Here is a 13,403-nt window from a genome sequence, read left to right on the forward strand (position 1 = left end):
ATTCTCTTGGTCATGTTAGTTATGCTTCTTGGCATTTCCAGATCCCCCTAGTTTTCTTGAAAAGAAGTAACTAGGGCTGTTGTCAATGCTGTGGATAAGGACATATACTGCTTAAGGCTTCTGAGGGAAGCAATTGCATCTGTTTTGCGTATCATTGTATACCCAGCCCCTTTATTGTGCTTGTTATTTAATATAAGTTGAGTGAATAAATGAATTTTCCGTAATTCCTTTTTTACCATAGTGTTACATTAGGATGATAGCCTTAGGCAGCAGACTAAGGTTAACAGAATGCTTTTTCAATTCCATTCTTTTTTTTCCCCAATTTTGTTTATAAAGGCAAATAAAGGTCAGAGGCCATGATTTTTCAAGCATCAGTCACATTTTTTTCTCCAGATTTGTTAACTGGCATGAGAGGTCATCTATGATTGTCTATCTATTGAGACAGAAAAATGAGATCACAGTTCCAAGAACAAGGGGGAATAAAGGATGGTGAATAGCAGCTATTTAATAGGCTGCCATGTGAAGGCTGAAGTTCTTTAGCAACAGTGAATTTTAAAGCATACTTCCCATGCTATTAAGCCTTAAATGTTTAAATCAACTGAGATGATACAGGAAAGAAACAGAATTTTCACAGTTAAAAATTGAGCATACATTTTATGCTTGGTTAAACTTTCCTATCTACCGTTTGAAATATCTGGTTCTATCTGTATTAAATGACTGGTTAATTTGCATCTCTGTTTTAAAATTACATTCCAGAAAATCTCTAGGGTAGCTTGTTTTCCAAGGTTGGAAGCTATGTGTTTTGGAAATCTACCCACTCCAGAGGCTACCACCCGTACTTCAGGGTACCAGCCAAGAAGTAAAAAAAAGTGGAAACAACGTAGATGTCCCTCGTTTGGGAAATGAACATAGAAACTCTAGTTTATTCATACATTTGAAATATTAAGTAACAGTTAAAATAGGTAAAGTAGATATACATAAATCAATACGGTTAAAACTCAAAAACTGTGTTCAGTGAAAAGTAGCAAGTTTTAAGTAGGATACAATTAAAATAACATGTTAAAAACAAAACGTGGGCTTCCCTGGTGGCGCAGTGGTTGAGAGTCCGCCTGCCGATGCAGGGGACGCGGGTTCGTGCCCCAGTCCAGGAGGATCCCACATGCCGCGGAGCGGCTGGGCACGTGAGCCATGGCCACTGAGCCTGCGCGCCCGAAGCCTGTGCTCCGCAACAGGAGAGGCCACAGCATTGAGAGGCCCATGTACCACAAAAAAAGAAAAAAGAAAAAAGAAAAAAAAAAAACAAAACAGTACTAAAAAAATGCATGAAAATGATGCATACCAACTTCAGGATTGTGGTTCCCTCTGAGAGAGGGAGATTGATTGATTTTCACTGTGTCTCCATGATTTTCACTGTATCTCCACTTGGCCTATTTCTTTAAAAGTAAAAACTTGAAGTAAGAATGACAAATGTTAACACCTGTTAATGCAGGATGATGGGAAATGATTGTTTGATATATTATTGTCTGTACTTTTCTGTATGTTTGAAATAGTTCATACTTTTTTAAAAAGGGGGCTAATTTCACAGTTCTGGAATGGCAAAGATCTATTATTAACTCCTGTATGATAGTCTAAACTTATATCAATATTCAAACTTTTAATTTTAATATAACTTGGAAAATTTTCCTATTTCCTAGTGATTTATAGCAGTGTAGATTAAGGTCATCCCAGGAAGGCCATTTAAAGACAAGAAAATAGTACTTATAATAAAATAAATTTCTCAGACAGTTCTGTGTTTACCAAGAACTACAAGTTATAAAAAATGAGTAAAGAACATTTGAAGCATTTTGTCCTACAGGGATGGGTTGTTTTTGAAAGTATACCAACTTTTTATGTAGAGAAAGCAACTTAAATGTTTACTATTTTAAAAATCATAAGCATGTGAATATTTTGCAACCCAAGGATTTTCTCACAATTTTATTCATTCCTAGAAGTTTCCTAGAGAAACTGCATGGGGAAGTGACCTCATGTCTTTAAATTTCTTGAAACCATTAAAAAAAAATCTTGGAAAGTGATTTTATCTTGCCTAAATACATGATAATTTTTTTACTTTGCTACTATTATAAAATTAATATTGGCATATGAAATTTTATAAAGCTCTTCATATTTTAAAAATATATCTTAATTCTCAATATACCAGGAAAAATACCATTATCATCTGTGTCCATTAATCTTAAAATTTAAAACTATATATTTTAAGTCATATTATGAATAATTTACAGAAGTATAAAGCGATAGCCTAATTTAAAACTTTAAAAAGAATTTAAACATAGTAAACACAATTTTTATTTCATTTTTTTTTTTTGGCTTTGAAGTTATATATACTTGCAATGGGTAATGTCAGTTGAAGGTAACTAATGGCTCATTACCTGCCATGCATGAACCTGGAATATATCCATCTTGTTAACTGTGACTCTATATTTCAAATACATTTCTATTAGGTTCTGGCTTATCATTACTCTGGTTCTTCTTGCATGTGCATTACCAAAATGCAATACTTTAAAAAACTTTGACATAATTTCTTGAAGAAGGGTGGCAATGATTGGAAAACATTTTAATTTTTTTATTTAAAAGTACAAATTAGAATAAGTCCAGTAATTTTTTCATTTCTACATCATTTATTTACTTTCAATCACATTTGTGTACATACCTGTCTTCAGCATATTTCACTTAGGAACTATATCAAGTAAATTTTGGTGGCTAAACATCATAAAAGGTGAAAGAATACTGCCAAACTATCTACTTAGCAAAATTAGATGGTCCAGGTCCTTGTCATAAAATATTGCATGATGAAGCACTTCCTGTTGAGTAAGGGGACGAGAAGACCATATTTGCTTGTTGTCCTTAGAAATGTATGGTTCACTCATCCATTCTTGAGTTTGAGAAAACTCATTTAGAATATGCACCTGAAGACTCACAGTCTGAGGTTTTGCCTACATGATCAGTTTCATCAACATCATTAGGATCTAGACTGTCCTCTCTTTGCAATTCACCTTCTGACTCTCTTAATAATTGTGAAAATTCCTCTGTTAATGTTCTCCTACTAGCCATTATGGTCAAAATGAAAAATTCTAAACTCTCAGCTATACTACTCATTGAAAGCCTTTAAGAAAAAAAGAAAAACTCAAAAGCTGGTGTCTTTCCAGAATTTTATACCTTCTCAAAAGATGGTTAATACTGGGGGCAATGCGATATGAAAACTAAGGATGAAGTAATAGTGATCATTTATTGTAAAATAATTACATGGGTATAATTAATTAGTAATGATTAAATAATTCCTGAGCTAATGAAATAGTAAAATATCTCAAAAGATGTAGGAAAATTGAATAAAATTAAGTCACTGATATCCCATAGTGTATCTTAGAGTTATAAAAGGGTCCAATGGACACGCATAGGGATTGAAAGATATAATGAATTTTATTATATTTTTTAAAAGTAGATTTTCTCTTTATCCCTGGGAGAATATTAAGAAAAAGTAAAAGTCATGAAATATCAATCCTTATAAATAGTTAGTTGCTCAAAACAAAACAAAAACTAAAATTTTGTCCAGTGGACCCAGATGGTATCTCTAGGGTTAACAATCATAAAACGTTTTCAGTTAAAGTAACAGGCAAAAAAGTACTTCTTAAAGAACTAAAAACTTTATAAAGCGGCAGAGATCAGAGGGGCAGAGTTCCCAGCCCATGCTTTCTTTCCCCATAGGGCTGGGCAAGTGTGGCTATTTTTGTTCTTCTAGATCCTAACACTCAAGCCAAAGATAACTGGCCCAAGTGTGGACAGCTGACCCAAGTTGAGAATATGAGTTCCTCTTTTTCCAGATTTTGAATCATAAGAAACAAACACGGGACACCGGAACCAAAGGGCTACGTCTAAGCTCACAACGCCATGGAGCCCAAAGTCTCGAGCAAAATCAAACTGCAAAGAGGCAGGAAGGAAGACATGTTTCAGAGAAGCCAAGCTACAAACAGAGTGAAGCAGGTATGCAGAATCCAGACATGCCCCAGTGCGGGCAAGAGGGTAACCAATCCTGGCTGAACTTCCTGCAATTTGAATTATTCACGTTCTTTATAACAACACCCCTTTTCTTAAGTCAGAATTGGTTTTCTGTTTCTTGGGAACAAGAAATCCCTAAAACAGAAATCAGTGCCAGGAATAGGATTGTAATAGGCTCTATGTAGAACTAGCTGTGGAGTCAAGGCAGTGGGATAGGGTAAAGGCAGGGGTGAGAGAGAGAATTCCCAATTCCATAGAAAACGGGTGGCATAGAGGTAAGAGGTGGCAAAATACCTAAACAACTGCCCAAAATCTCTTGGGGCCAAGCCACATGTCACTAAAGCCAAAGCTTCAGATTTAGGTAATCAAATGTTGAAATGTAGGAATGTGTTAATTCCCTTTGGACATAATTAAAAGTCAGTGGCACCGAGTTTTCTGTACCAGGTTGTCTGGCTAAAAGTAGATAGGAGAAAGGAAATTACATATCTATGTTTCATAAAGGGAATTCTTTTCTGCTGAGATTGTTGAAGGTAAGATCTGGATATTATTCATGAATTTGGAAAAGCTCAGGGCTCAGGAGCCTAGCAGTTGAAAGGGTGATAGCTAGACTAGTTGGGGAAGCTCAGCCCTTTTCCACAGGATGAACATGCCTATCACCCCCAGCCCCCAATTTCCAAACCCTAGTAAAACACGTCCTTAGATTGGAATGTAACCTGTGGAGGGGAGGGATTTTTAAGGGCAGACTAGGGAAGAAGTGCTTCCTGTCCTACAATCCTCTTTCAAGTCACTTTTCCTCCTTTATTCTCTTGAGGACAGAGCCATTAAGAATAATGGAGTCTAAGAAGAGCTGAATAACAAAAATCCTGAAGGAATGGTCATTAGGTGGCCTGGTGATTAAGGGAGCAAGCTTACTCGCTCCCCCCATCCACGCCGGAAATTCTTGGCATCAATTTTAGTCAGTGATGCACTCAAGAAAGACAATGATTGAAAGCCCACTGAAATACTGGGTAGTTATCACCAGAACCTGTCTTAAACAAGCAACTATACCAACTCACGCCAACGGCCTCTTCTGGAGGCTCCGACTGAAGCAGAAAAGGATGCTGGCACCAGACTTTACTTACTGTAGAGAGGAGGACTCTCTAATGTCCTTCAGAAAAGTAAGTCTGAAGGATAACAGAAAAAGGAAATCCTTCTAATGGCCAGATCCTAGGATTGTCAGACATGACTTAGGAACATATTCTACTGCTAAGAGCCAAGAAACAGATTTGTGTTATTTATTTAGGGGCAGACTAGTGACCAGTATATGATCCTGTTTTCTAGGTTTCTTCCCCACCTCTAAGTCATCCTCCTTTTCTAATCGATAATTTTTGTTGAGGTTTTTCCTGCTGTATTGCTGATGTGATCGTAGTACAATGTGCCAATAAACCCAGAGGAGGTCATTCTGTCAGGATGATGATTACAAGCACTGGATAGAGACTGAAGGGCAGACATTTGTTGCTGTACCTATAATACTAGATGACATTAGGCAAGATTATCTTGAAGGATAAGTTTGTTCTGCAGAGAAGAAATATAGTGGTAAGAACTTGTCCACATGCAGTTCTTGGGAATGATTTTAAAGCCCCATTTTTTTTTTTACCAGGTGACCCCATTTTCAAGGCTTCCACAAACATGGTATAAGACTGTGTGTGCAGTGCATATTCTTATGAAGAGGTCCTGCCCCATCCTCCTGGCCACAACTGACTGAGACCCCTGATGATGCTGAGATTCAGTCTCTGAAGGACTTGAACTAAGATACAAAGACAGGTAAGCAAGCAGGGGTCAATGGAGTTGTGAGGCTCTATAGAGCTGGGTTCAGAGTGTGCACCATGAAAGTTCAAAGGCATGAACAAGCCAAGGTGATGGAGACAGGGCTAACATGTCACCCATGTGAGGAAGCAGAAATGAAGAGGCCTTCAGAGAAACCAGTTCACAGAGAGAGAATAAAGCAGATGCATAGATGCTTATGTGTAAGAGAAAAAGAATGAGGAAGACAGATGGAAAGAGACACAGAGGGAGAGGGAGAGCAGAAAACAAGGAGGGTAGGGGACAGAGACAGAACTAGACAGAGCCAGAGGCAGCTAGAGACACAGAGAAAGAGATGAACTGAACCACTGGTAACTTTCTGGATGCCACACTGTCAAGCTATACTTCCTGCAATTAAATTCCAGATTTCTGATGCTTTTTAACAATTCTGCTTTACAAGCTATTTTAGGTAGATTTCTGATTCTTGCAACCAAACAATTACTGAGCTAAACATCTGCTCCTTGATTATACCTGCTTTAAAAAAAACATTTTTTTTACTGCAATATAGTGGATTTACAATACTGTGTTCCAGGTGTACAGAATAGTGATTATTTTTGCAGATTATATTCCAATACAGATTATTACAAGATAATGGGTATAATTCCCTGTGCTATACAGTAAATCCTTATTGTTTATCTATTTTACACATAGTTCCTGTTAATGCCATACCCCTAATTTGTCCCTCCTCACTTCCCCCTCACCTTTGATGACGGCAGGTTTGTTTTCTAGGTCTGTGAGTCTGTTTGTTTTGCATATTACATTCATTTGTATTTTTTTAGATTCCACATGTAAGCGATGGCATAAGTATTTGTCTTTCTCTGTTCGACTTCACTAAGCATGATATTCTCTAGGTCCACCCATGTTGCTGCAAATGGCAGTTATTTCATTTTTATGGCCAGGTAATATTCCACTGTGTATATATACCACATCTTCTTAAGCCAGTCATCTGTTGATGGGCACTTAGGTTGGTTCCATTTCTTGGCTATTGTAAATAGTGCTGCTATAAACATTAGGGCGCATGAATCTTTTTAAATTAGTGTTTTTGTTTCCTCTGGATATATACCCCGGAGAGGAATTACTGGATCATATGGCAGTTCTATTTTTAATTTTTTAAGGAACCTCCCCAGTGCTGCACCAATTTACATCCCAACCAACGGTGTATGAGGGTTCCCTTTTCTCCACACCCTCTCCATCATTTATTGTTTGTAGATTTTTTGATGATGGCCATTCTGACCGGTGTGAGGTGATACCTCATTGTAGTTTTGATTTGCATTTCTCTGGTAGTTAGTTGAGAAATGATGTTGAGTATCTTTTCATGTGCCTGTTACCCATCTCTGTTTTCGGAAAAATGTCTATTCAAGTCTTCTGCCCATTTTTGGATTGGATTGGTTTTGATGATAGAGTTCTATGAGCTGTTTAAATAGTTTGAATATTAACCCCTTGTCAGTCACATCGTTTGCAAGTATCTTCTCCCATTCTGTATGTTGTCTTTTTGTCAATGGCTTTCTTTGCTATGCAAAACTTACAAGTTTAGTTAGGTCCCATGTGTTTATTTTCGCTTTTATTTCTTCTGTATTGGGAGACTGATCCAAGAAAAATATTGCTACAATTTATGTCGAAGACTGTTTCACCTATGTTCTCTTCTCAGATTTTTATGGTTTCATGTTTTATATTTAGGCCTTTTAACCATTTTGAGTTTACTTTTTTATATTGTGTGAGGGAATGTTCTAATTTCATTCTTTTCCATGTAGCTGTCCAGTTTTCCCAGCACCACCTGTTGAAAAGACTGTCTTTTCTCCATTGTATATTCTTGCCTCCTATGTCATAGATTAATTGATCATAAGTGTGTGAGTGAGTAGTAGCTGCATCTTTTAAATGTTTAGTTGCAACTATGGAAGTATATGTACTGCCTAATATAAAACTGGGGCACTCCAAAAAGGTGAGGTTCTCAAGGGAGAGGGACTATGTAAGTAAGTTGTAACATCTTAACTACTTTCCAAAGACACACTTGGTTTTAGTCAATAGTAATAACTGATGTTTACTAAGCACTTCTTTTAGGCCAGTTTCAATCATGCATGTACATGCATGATTTCAACTACTGTTCATAACAAATGTAGGATATATTATCCTACATTTTACAGATGATAAGGAAATTAAGGCACAAAGAGATTAGGTAACTTGTTAAGGTCACACAGTCAATAAGGGGATAAAAGGTATGATCTACTATTTAGATTAAATTGACACTTTTGGAAAAGAATATATGCATTCATTTAAAACTCACTTCAAATTTTTATTGAATGCCTATTATGTACAAAGTACTGGTTTAAACTAAAACTGGTTAATATCGATGTAACAAATATAAAGTCTTAAATATCACTATTCAAAATAAATCTTCCTTTCTGTGGTAAACACACACATACATATGAAGATGTACTTTCAAATTAAGTTTTTCAATTTCCAAAATACCTCCTTTAAAACAGAAGGGAATAAATTCCAACAATGCTATTTTCAATGCATTAACTATTTTAAAGTACACTGGAATATTTGAAGATTGCTTGCTGCAAAGTGGACTCACATGAAAATAAACCTTGATTTCAGAGGGAAGTCTACATTAATAAATACACTAGTTAATTAAATGGATATGTAAGTAAGTTATACACACGTATCTAAAAAAGTAAAATGACAATGAGAAGAGTTTTTCATGGAAGGTGATGCGTCACCATGGATTCTGCTTCTCTCGATTTTCTGAGCAGAGCTTGCTTGAGGGCACTAATTTTCTCATCAAGTTCAGCCAGTGAATAGTTCTGCTGTAAACAATAACACAAATTGCTGAAGTATCTTAATGCAGATAAAAAGTTCTAAATGTACTATAACTATATAAAATATCCAAAAGCATGGTAAATACTCTTTTCTCATGAGAATTTAAAAACTGAACTATATATTAATGTTGACTATACTATAAATTTAAAGGCATAAAGCAACAAGGCTTAAATATTTTACTTTTGCTTTTCTAATGACTAAGCTCTCCTGGAACTTTTTGGAAGGATTGTAAAAACATTTTTTCAACTGACTATTCTGATAATCAATAGTAAAAAAAAAAAAAAGTATTTAGGACTAGTTTAACTGCTTAAAATAACTAGAAATTCTCTTGATAGATTAACTGCAATCAATCACCTACCTCTCCTGGAAAAAATGGATACTCAAATTTACTCAAAATTTTACAATCAAAAAAATAAGTAGAGGGGGATCAAGATGGCAGAGTAGGAGGATGTGGAGCTCACCTCCCCACACAAACACATCAAAAATATAACTACATGTGGAACAATTCTCATGGAAACCTAACTGGAACCTGGCAGAAGAACTGTACAACCAAAGCTGCAAGGAAGATCTCTAAGAAACCAGGTAGGACAGAAAAAAAAACCACATCAGGTCAGGACCTGTGCCCCTGGGAGGAATATGTAAGGAAGAGAAGGTGTGCATGGGTGGACCCTGGCATTGGGGAGCAAGCAGTTAGGCCACAATCCTGAATTCCAGTCCTGGGGTCCTGCACAGGGGTGAGAAGCGCCCTTGCCTGCTGGGAAATCCACTGGGACAGAGAGAAGGGCTGGAGAAACCTAGACTCTACTCAGGAGGAGTACGTGTGCTGGCTTCCCAATAATCAGGGTGGAGAGAGACTTGCACTGGTGGATGTTACCTCATTACACTTCCCAATCTGAAGGGGTGAACACGCCCAGCCCTGTTCACTCCACACCAGAGCTTGTGAGATCTGGGCCAACTGAACACTGGGAAAAGACCTGGTCTAGCGATGCAGAGACAGAATAGAGTGCCTAGAGTATGATCTGGCTGGGGCAGGGGCAGCCATTGTCAGAGCACTCAGGAACACAGTGGTTTGTCTCCCAGCCAGAGTGCCCTGGAATGTCCAGTCCACACTAAAGCTTAGTGCTAGATTCTAAGAGAAGACTGCCACAGAGGCAGCCCAGATCTCAGGCAGCAGTGCAGCCACAACACTCCTCCATGCCATACCTTTGCACTAGATCTAGGACAAATACAGTAGAGGAAAACATGCAGCCTTGGGCTGCTTCTAAGCAGAACCACAAACACCTACACAGGCAGTGCATAGGTTCTCTCTGACTGCACGGGCCTCACTTGCTTCAGCAATCACCTCCTTGGGGCAGGGCACACAAGGGCAAAGGAGGCTGATCTAACCCAACCCTCTGGGCTTCTACAACAACTGTGAAATAGACCCCACCCTTGACAGGGCAGTGACAGCAACAGCAGAGAGAAAGCCCTGCCTCACATCCTGCACAGGCTTTAGATACTCCAACGCCAACTCCAACACCAACCACATCCCCTATTAAGGGGATAATGGCCAGCACACCCAGAGGAAAGACGTGGCTGTCATCCATACTAAAACCATCCCTTGCACCAAAGACACTGGATACAGTTTACACAGGAATGTCCCCACGTAGAAACAATCCTTCAAGAAGACCACAGTAGATAACTTTCTGCCTCTATGAATTTAGGAGAAACAGTTAAGTAAAATATATAAAACAAATACTAACAGACATAAAAGGACAAGTTGACTATAATGCTAGGAGACTTTAACAGCCCACTGACTGACATCAATGGACAGCTCATCCAGACCGGAAATCAGTAAGGCAACACAGGTACTAAATGACACAATATACCAGTTGGACTTAACTGATTTCTACAGGATGCTACATCCAAAAAACCCAGAATACACATTCTTTTCAAGCACTCGTGGAATGTTCTCTAGGATAGACCATATACTAGGTCACAAAACAAGCCTCAACAAATTTAAGAGGACAGAAATTATTTCAAGTATCTATTCTACTGAAAATGGTATGAAACTAGAAATCAACCACAGAGACAAAAACAGGAAAAGGAGAGTAAAGAACATGCACTAAAAAACCAATGGGTGAATGATGAAATCAAAGAAGAAATCAGAAAATACGAAGACAAACAGAAATGAAAAACACAACTTTACAAGATCTATGGGATGCAACAAAAGCAGTTCTAAGAGGGAAGTTCATAGGCATATAGGCCTTCCTCAAGAAAGAAGAAAAATCCTAAACAACCTAGCCTACCAGCTAAAATAATTAGGAAAAGAACAAACAAAACCCAAAGTCAACAGAAGGCAGGAAATAATCAAGATAAGAGGAAATAAATAAAAGAGGTCAAACAAAAATACAAAAGATCAATAAAACCAAGAGGTGTTTTTTTTTAAAAGACAAACAAAATCAACAAACCTCAAGCCAGGTTCCCCAAGAAAAAGAGGACCCAAACAAAATAAGAAATGAGATATAACAACTGATACCACAGAAATACAAAAAATAATAAAAGAATAAAAGAATACTATGAACAGTTATATGCCAAAAGATTGGACAAACTAGAAGAAATGGACAAGGTTCTAGAAACACAGCCTGCCAAAACTGAGTCAAGAGAAAACAGATAATTTGAACAGACCAATCACTAAAAGTGAAATAGAATCTCTGAAAAAAAAAAAAAAAAAAAAACTCCCTGCAAACAGAAGTCCAGACCAAACGGATTCACCAGGGAATTCTACCAAACATAGAAAGAAGAACTCATACCTATCCTTCTCAAAGAGGCAGGAACTCTCCCAAATTCATTCTTTGAGGCCACCATCACCCTGATACCAAAACCAGAAAAAGACACTATAAAATAAGAAAATTACTGGCCAATATTTCTAGCAAATATAGATGCGAAATCCTCAACAAAATATTAGCAAACCGAATCCAACAATACCTTCAAAGGATCACGCACCATGATCAAGTGGGATTCATACCACAGTCACAAGGATTGTTCAACATATGCAAATCAATGTGATACACCACATTAACAAAAGACAAAAACCACATGACATCTCAATAGATGCAGAAAAACATTTGAAAAAATTCAACATCTATTCATGATAAAAACGCACGAAGTGAAAATATCTCACCATAATAAAGGCCATTTATGACAAACCCACAGCCAACAGAATATTCAAGGGTGAAGAGCTCAAAGCCTTCCAGCTAAATTCAGGAACAAGCCAAGGATGCCTACTCTTACTTCCATTCAACATAGTATTAGAAGTCCTACTACAGCAATCAGACAAGAAAAAGAAATAAAAGGTATCCAAATTGGAAGCGAAGAATTAGAACTGTCACTATTTGCAGATGATATGGTACTCTACGTAAAGAACCCTGAAGTCTCCACAAAAAAACTATTAGAACTGATAATGAATTCAGTAAGGTAGCAGGATACAAGATTAATATAAAGAAATCTATTGCATGTCTTTGTCTTTACAATAATGAAATATCAGAAAGAGAAAAAAATTTTAAAGGCCCATATAAAACCGTTTCAAATACAAAAAAACAAAACAAAATAACCTAGGAATAACTTAACCAAAGAGGTGAAAGACCTATATGCTGATAAAATGGCCATACTTCCCAAAGCAATCTACAGATTTAATGTAATCACTATCAAAATACCTATGACACTTTTCACAGACCTAAAACAAATAAACCTAAAAGTTACATGGAAACACAAAAGACCCAGAATTGCCAAAGCTATCCTGAAGGAAAAGAACAAAGCTGGAGGTATAACACTTCCAGACTTCAAACTACACAAAAAAGCTACAATACACAAAACAGTGCTGTATTGGCAAAAAAACAGACATATAGATAAATGGAACAGAACAGAGAGCTCAGAAATAAACCAATGCACCTATGGTCAATTATTCTACAGACCAGGAAGGCAAGAATACACAATGGAAAAAAGACAATTTTTTTTGGTGGGGCGAATGACAGATTCCAGTAGGGCTAAAGCCAAGGACTACTTCCCAGTACTTCTGCTGCCAGTGTCTGTGTCCCTGTAGTGAGCCACAACTGCCCCCCACCTATGCAGGAGAACCTCCAACACTAGCAGCCATGAGGCTGACAGGGTCTTGGTGCTCTGGGCGGGTGTCAGGCCTGTGCCTCTGAGGTGGGAGAGCTGAGTTCAGGACATAGGTCCACCAGAGACATCCCGGTCCCACATAATATCAATCAGCGAGAGCTCTCCCAGAGATCTGCATCTCAACGCTAAGACCCAGCTCCACTCAATGACCAGCAAGCTCCAGTGCTGGACAACCCATGCCAGACAACTAGCAAGACAGGAACACAACCCCACCCATTAGCAGAGAGGCTGCCTAAAATCATAATAAAGCCACAGACATCCCAAAACAGATCACCGGATGCAGTTCTGCCCACCAGAAACACAAAATCCAGCCTCATCCAACAGAACACAGGCACCAGTCCCCTCCACCAGGAAGCCTACACAACCCACTGAACCAACCTTAGCCACTGAGGGCAGACACCAAAAACAACGGAAACTACAAACCTGCAGCCTGTGAAAAGGAGACCCCAAACACAGTAAATTAAGCAAAATGAGAAGACAGAAACACACAGCAGATGAAGGAGCAAGGTAAAAACCCACCAGACCAAACA

The 13,403-nt window shown here is 37.9% G+C and overlaps 1 protein-coding gene across 3 annotated transcripts in view; it reads right to left on the reverse strand.

Moving 5' to 3' along the window:
* Nucleotides 1-8,169: 8,169 nt before the first annotated feature.
* Nucleotides 8,170-13,403, reverse strand: part of MBIP (MAP3K12 binding inhibitory protein 1) — a 34,906-nt gene continuing 29,672 nt past the window's right edge. For 2 of the 3 annotated variants that reach the window (XM_007105729.3, XM_028495933.2), the window contains exon 9: nucleotides 8,170-8,699. In XM_007105729.3, coding sequence (XP_007105791.2) covers nucleotides 8,592-8,699 — 108 coding nt within the window. In that variant the 3' untranslated portion in view covers nucleotides 8,170-8,591. The remainder of the gene's footprint in view (nucleotides 8,700-13,403) is intronic. The other variant, XM_055088389.1, reaches the window with a different exon arrangement.

This window comes from Physeter macrocephalus, chromosome 11, assembly GCF_002837175.3.
Source record: "Physeter macrocephalus isolate SW-GA chromosome 11, ASM283717v5, whole genome shotgun sequence".
NCBI classification, from domain to species: domain Eukaryota; kingdom Metazoa; phylum Chordata; class Mammalia; order Artiodactyla; family Physeteridae; genus Physeter; species Physeter macrocephalus.